Genomic DNA, 7,330 nt, shown 5'->3' on the forward strand with positions numbered 1-7,330 from the left:
ATTTTAAACAGGCTGTCTAGATGATGCTCATGGGGCCAGGTTAGTCCAGCCATCTGTTTGTAAATTGAAATAGCATATTGAGATTATTGTTTAATATTAGAAACAACACCAGAAATTTTGAGAGTGGTAGCAGGATTTTCCTATTGTTTATGTGACAAGCATGCACTTAGATATTTCTACTATTTGAGGATAGAGAAATGTATGCAGTGACTGTCCCATCCACCTGGAAGTACATATGCTATTTAAAGGTGAAATAGACATGCTAACATGACTATAGTATATTGTGATAAATTCACTGAGAGAGAGAAATGCTATAGGTGATCTGAGAATGGACTAATTAATTGGACCAATGCATTGCCTGGAAGTTTTAAGGAAGTCTTTAAAAGTTACATATTTGAACTGTGTTTTAAAGAATGGTAAAATGGTGCCACGCAAAAGAAATGGCATGTGCAAATGATACAGTTTATGTAAATAATGCAGAGAAATTAGGGAATGATGGAACAAAAGGCCAGGGAGTATAAGTTGCAGCTCAATGGTTAGTAAACCATTTGTCTGTGCTAAGGACTTTGGACATTAGCATCAGTGGGCTTATGAAAGGATTTCAAATAGGATATTACTATTAACATACTATTTTAGGAGGATAGCTGATAGCATTTTTGAGTTAGAAACTGGGGGCAGTGAAGCCAGTTGTGGTCTTCTTCCTATAGCTAGTGGAGATGGTTGCATAAACCAAAGGAATGATAGTAGGGTAGAGAGTAAGAGGTGGATTAGAGGTATTTCAGAGGTTAAGTCCATGGGACTTGGTAGTTGGATTTACTCTAGGAAGTTTATATCATGGGCTTTTTATGAGTAAGGGTCTTTTTACTCAGGTTAGGGAGTAAACAAGAAAACAGATTTAGAGGATGTGGCTTCAATTAATTCTCATTTTTCTTCAGTCCACCAGTCCTAGCCATGCTGTGGTAGCCAATGTTCAGCATGTCTTGCATCTAATGAAACAACACAGTAAAGCCTTGTGCAATGATCGAGTGGTCAACAGTGTTCCTTTGGCAAAGCAAGTTTCTTCACGAAATGGTAAAAGTAAGAAGGTGTCTGTAACATCTCCCTCCTCCAGCAGCATCAACGAAGAGTTGTCGGAAGTCTTACAGACTTTACAAGATGAATTTGGGCAAATGAGCTTGTGAGTTTTAGTTTTTGTTTTTCAAATTATATTTCGTTGTAAAACTTCGTTTTAAGTTCTTGGTGACTTCATTAATCCTATTGCTAATTTATTCAGCAAATATTTGAGCACAGTTGTTGCAGCAACCACTGAGCGATTTACTTGGACCCTAACAAATACAACCCGTTCTGGGGGACGTCTCTCCCTTTTTGAATAGTGTTAGATGTTTTGAAGACCAAGGTTTAAAGTTTTATTTCTTTGTTTGGGAGCTTGGTATACATTGAGTTTAGTTAAACTTAAATAGGTTAGGATCTATTTGAGGAACATGATCCTTCCTTTCTTTCTAGTTTTTCCTTTCTATGTGTATATAATGTTAAAAGAGGTGAAATAAAAATATTAAGCCTTTGAAATTAAGATCTGCTTTTACATTTGCCTCCAGTGCCTTTCTTGAACTTTTAAATCATCTTGTTGCTCTGTTTAAAAAATTGAGTCACTGTTTAATGCAACAAAGCAGTGGCCCCATGGTGAATGGGACATGGTGGCCTTCACCATGAAACAGGAAGCTTAACCAAGCCCTACTTTTGTTTTTTATGCAGTGATCACCAGCAGCTTGCGAAACTTATCCAAGAGTCCCCAACTGTGGAACTGAAAGACAACTTAGAGTGTGAGCTGGAGGCATTAGTGGGAAGGATGGAGGCCAAAGCTAACCAAATAACTAAAGTTCGAAAATACCAAGCCCAGGTAACTCCATTTCCCTTTCCTTGTTTCTAATGACTGTAAAACAAGAACAAGGCAGAACCAGAAAACCCTTTTCCTCAAATACATTGATTGATAACATTTACGTGTATCACAGGGAGCTACAGGAAGTATTTCTTTAGGAATTGGTATTAAATGGGCTAGGAAGGAAGACACTGTCTTGTAATCTGAGAGTAGATTTTATCATCTAAGACACATCTTTCAAATACTGAATATATTTAATATTCTTACCTTTGTAAGAACAAACTTTAACTTCTGTGATGAGGTTAAACTGTTCCAGGTTTTCCTAAGTCTTTTAAAAAGCACCTGGAAATTCTTGATTTTGAAAGGAGTAGTTCAGATACAAACATGTAAAGAAAATCTTTATGTTGCTAATTAAATTAATAAAGTAGCCATGTATTTAATACCGACTAAGTGCAGTGGGGAGGCGCACTCCTGAGTTTCCGTCTGGAGAGAGATGTAGTGGCTTGTGTCAGAGATTATTGTGACTGCAGGGAGTGGGGTGGGTACGGGGCAGAAGGGCCGAGAGCAGCGCGGCTGCCTGAAGCTCTTCTTGATTAGAAGTCGTGAACGAGTGTAGACAGATCTGAGGTAGGTTCTGGAAGTAGATCAGGGCACCTTGCTGCTGAAGAGCATTTGGACAGAGAGCATGGTGGTGGCCCTGAAGGAAACAGAAAAGACTGGGAGCAAGCTGATGTTTACTAATGGATTGCTCTCTAATAGGCACAATGTTAAGTGCTTGTGAATATGTCATCTTATTTAATTTTCGTAGAAGACTTGTGAACTGGGTGTACTATTTTATAGACCAGGAAGCTGGTCTCCTGGGAGGTATGTGTATCCTCAGGTGAAATTAATAACTCCTGTGTAAGGCCACACTGGCTCACTGGGGAATGGCAGAGCTGGAATGCAAATGTGGGTCTTTTCAAATCCAAACCTGCACTTTTAAGCATTTTTTGTAAAGTCCACATTTAAAAAAAGAATAAATAGAAGGAAATGATTGCTGCAGAAATAATGGTCTAATATGTTTCTTGTACATTAGCCTCAACTTTATTCTAACAGAACACCAACCTTAGCAGCAGCTTAAAGTAGAAGTAAAGCTCTCTAAAACTAAGTAAATAAAAGCTATTTTAAGTTATTCTAAAATAGTGAAATAATAAAAACCTTTTGTTAGTATTAATGCATTACCATTATATCTCTGCATCCATCTGGAACATGTTTCGTTGCCTCCTGAGACTAGTTTCTAGAACACCTTTCTTCTCTTTTCTGTAAGACCTTCCCCAAACCTTTTTGTTTCTCACTCACTCAGTTCTGCACTTTGGCCACACACTGCCTTACCTTCTGAAACAGCATCAGTATTGATGTGTTTACTCGCATTCACTCGTTTGTATGTTGCTTTCTGTTTTTAAGCACTGAGTGTCAAATCACTAGTACCAGAGAGTTTTGAAGACTTTATATATAAAAAAAACCAAAACACTCAGAATGTATTATTTGTATTTTAGTTTGTATGAGAATTAAAAATACCAGTTGTCAGAAGAGGACGTTTTCATTGAATCCTCTTTTTTCCCTGCCTTGATTCTTTGCTGTAGCTGGAGAAACACAAGACCGAGAAGCAGAAGAGGGACTCAAGGACCCCCAGAAAGACCTTGGATGATGAAGGGAACAGCAGCACTCGTTCTTCCGGAATCACAGGGACCACAAATAAGAGGGACGTTGCCAAACCGAGACCTGGCGAGAAAAGCAGGAAAAATCTTCAGTTATTGAAGGACATGCAAACCATACAGAGTTCATTACAGAGCAATAGTTTATGTTGGGATTACTGACTGGTACCAGGTCATAAATTCTGTGCACATAATCTGTACCTCAGCAATCAGATTTCGGCAATTCACCCTCCAGGTCTCATACTCTCTTATGTTGGAATTAGTGAACGGCAGGTGTTAAGGGCCCCACGCTTCATGACACAGGTCTCCGGGGTTGCGCATCGTGACTAAATGTTAAACCTCCTAAATGGAAACCAGGGGAATTTTAAAGGCTAGGAAGCCACACACGCTGCTGCTTCGTTTGAGATGAATTTGCTGTACTGAAATACTGCACTTTGTAAACAAATTACCAATTTTTTACTTGTGGGTGTGATTTTTAAAAATAATTCCTTAGCTAAGTAAAATTAGGTTTAAAATTATCAAAATATAAGAGACTGTCACATAGGCACTGCTTGCTTAAAAAGTCTCATTTTTAATCTTCCCCTGGCATAAATCGCCCATTTCTCCTTTCCAGTACATGCATTAAATATACTTTGTTTTGACTGTGGATGGAGGTTTTCTATATTTAAGTATTTATACATATTTAAGAGGATTGGTTTGTTTTGCTTTTTGACATTTCAAACATTGATCAATATTAAATATACTTCTGTTGATGTAACCTATCATTAAAATTTTTGGAAAGACCCAAGCATTCATTGTCAGTTAACTGCAAAAATGGTAAAAGCATTTTTTAAAAGTATAAACAGATTATTAATGAAGTAAATGAGGTTTCCGAGTGCAGAGAAGAGGAAGTGTTGTAGCATATGTTATTTTTAAATAATACCTGTTTGTAATCATGCTATTCAGTTCAAGGCGTTGTGGTTTTTAATCTTAAAACGTAGAAGAGCGCCGCGGACCTGTTACCGGTTTGTAGTATGAGTGCAGTAGTAACTGTACATGCACCATTGTCATTGTGTTAATAATGTAAATCATAATTTTGAATAGATCAAGACATGTTAACTTTTTATAATTTTGCCATTGAAGTCAATAAAGCAGCTTTATTAAGGAAACACTGAGATTTTCCTTAACAGCCTGTTAGTAAAGGCTGTATTTGTTGTAATCTGTCCAAAAAATGCACTTCTAAATGGGACATTGATGTATTTTGAGAAATAAGAATATGTGGTATTACATAATTTATTTGCCTATCTCATGCTCACATAGAAACTAAACCCAACAAGACTGAACTGTCTCAAGGCATAATCAGATACTCTAAAGAGTCCTAATGAACACATCAACCACATGTTAAAGAGGTTCCTTTGTTACGCCTCCCCTGGGATCGAAATGGAGTTCTGGGCTTTTATCTGGGTAACCAGCGTGAAAAGCAGTGCGTGTCTGGGCACTAAGCTTGTTAGGCCTCTTAATTGAATTAATTTTTAACAGAGTTCTTGATTTAGGGTCCTTCGATTTGGAGCTATTTGTGAGACTGTTCTGAATTTGTATGTAAATCTTTGCTTGAGTGTGCAGTTGTGTATCTTCATTGAATTCACAACAGTGAGTCCACAGACCCAAGGAATAACTGCTCTGGTGATATGGAAAGCATTTCTTGTGTTTCAACCACGATTTCAACTATTAAACTTTTGTTATCTCTGTGTTTGAATTTCAGGTCATTAAATTGTAGGACACTCATTTTGCATTGTAGTGGCTCTCCGTCCTAATTAGAAGCTTAATGGTGTTAGAACCCACCCCATCCCTTGGGTGGTAGGAGTCAAACTAAAATATCCACTCCAGCCTTTAATATGCTCAGGTGAGAACTGAAAATACGAAAATGCCACCACCACTTCAGCTTCCTTATCTGAGAGTTTATAGCAGAGGAGTTGTTACACATCACTTTGGTTGTAAGAGTGCTGTTGAAATGCATTTCAAATACAAGTATCTTTATGTGTAAGATGCCAATCTGGATACCAGGCTGAGTAAGGTATGCATACACCGTGTGGTGAACGCAGAGGTGATAATGTGGACACAGCGCTGTGGGGACACAGAGGAAGAGGGCAGGCATGGCAGAGAGGAGAAATGAACGGGGGTAACATCCTGCAGGGAGAAGGGATATCTCAACTCTGGAGAACTGGAAATAGCCGGAAGGGAGAACAGTTCCAAGTCAGTAGGATAAAATAGACAAAAGTGAAGAGGTTAGAATCTGCAGTTGACATGGGAGAGATGTGACCAGCCCAGTGGTGCCGGTACATAAAAGTTGAGGTGTGCAGGCGAGAGTAGGAGGGACACCAGCAAGTTACAGGCGGGTAACTCGCTTAGACATAACCACATAGGTGTCTTGGTTTATAGCCCCCATGATAAAGGAACCAAGTGCACCTGCACCAAGTACAGTCACAGAGTTAAAAACAACTGTCAACTGCAAGTTCTGTTTGTGTGAATAAATATATAAAAAAGGTGACCGCTCTCCCCCGCTGCTCCCACTCCACACCCCTCAATGGATTGTTTTTTAATTTTTTTTAGGGCTTTGCTAGAAACATTGGTTTAAAGATTGTATGGGGCTCACATTCACAGTTCGGAAATCAAGAGTCGTAGGCCCCACTAACTGACCCAGCCAGGTCCTCAGAGCCCTTCTTATTACAAGTGGTTTTTTTTTTAATTGAATACATTTGACATAAAATATTGTGTAAATTTAAGATACCCAATCTGTAACTGATACATTTATATATTATGATATGACTGTCACAGTGGTATTTCACATTATATACTTAGGAGTTCAGCATTGTCTATATTCTGTCTATAAGCTGTGTATTAGATCTCTGGCTTATTAATACTACTTGTTGCAGCTTTATACTCTTGAACAATATCGATCTTATCCTCTTCCCCATCCCTGGTGACTACCATTTTAGTCGTCTTTACAAGTTTGACTCTTTTCCACCTGTAAGTGATACCATAGAGTATTCATCTTTGACTTCTCAGTTAGCATAATGTGCTCAAGTTCCATCTATTTTGTTGCAAACGTCAGGATATCTTCCTTTCTAATGGCTAATATTTCATCATGTACCTATAGCACATCTTTTTTTATCCATCCATTGATGGGCATTTAGGTTGTTTATATATCTTGGTTATTTTTTTTGTTTGTTTTTTTGTTTTTAATAGTTTGTTGTCAAATTGGTTTCCATATAACACCCAGTGCTCTTCCCCAGAAGTGCCCTCCTCCATTACCACCACCTCCCCTCCCCTGCCCCCTTCCCCTTAAACCCTAGGTTTGTTTTCAGTATTCAATAGTCTCTCAGATTTTGCGTCCCTCTCTCTCCCCAACTCTCTTTCCCCCTTCCCCTCCCCCTGGTCCTCCATTAGGTTTCTCCTGTTCTCCTGTTAGACCTATGAGTGCAAACATATGGTTTCTGTCCTTCTCTGCCTGACTTATTTCACTTAGCATGACACCCTCAAGGTCCATCCACGTTGCTACAAATGGCCAGATTTCATTCTTTCTCATTGCCATGTAATACTCCGTTGTATATATACCACATCTTCTTGATCCACTCATCAGGTGATGGACATTTAGGCTCTTTCCATAATTTGGCTATTGTTGACAGTGCTGCTATGAACATTGGGGTACATGTGCTCCTATGCATCAGCACTCCTGTGTCCCTTGGGTAAATCCCTAGCAGTGCTATTGTTGGGTCCTAGG

General features: G+C 38.8%; 1 protein-coding gene across 1 annotated transcript in view; it reads left to right on the top strand.

The window, feature by feature from the left end:
- The window catches only part of CEP57 (centrosomal protein 57), a 41,395-nt gene extending 36,090 nt beyond the window's left edge, over window positions 1–5,305 (top strand). The window contains exons 9-11 of the mRNA XM_029957210.1: window positions 936–1,177; window positions 1,753–1,897; window positions 3,499–5,305. Of these exons, the coding sequence (XP_029813070.1) occupies window positions 936–1,177; window positions 1,753–1,897; window positions 3,499–3,732 (621 nt within the window). The 3' untranslated portion in view covers window positions 3,733–5,305. The remainder of the gene's footprint in view (window positions 1–935; window positions 1,178–1,752; window positions 1,898–3,498) is intronic.
- The last annotated feature ends 2,025 nt before the right edge of the window (window positions 5,306–7,330 follow it).

This window comes from Suricata suricatta, chromosome 11 (assembly GCF_006229205.1).
Source record: "Suricata suricatta isolate VVHF042 chromosome 11, meerkat_22Aug2017_6uvM2_HiC, whole genome shotgun sequence".
Taxonomy (NCBI): Eukaryota; Metazoa; Chordata; class Mammalia; order Carnivora; family Herpestidae; genus Suricata; species Suricata suricatta.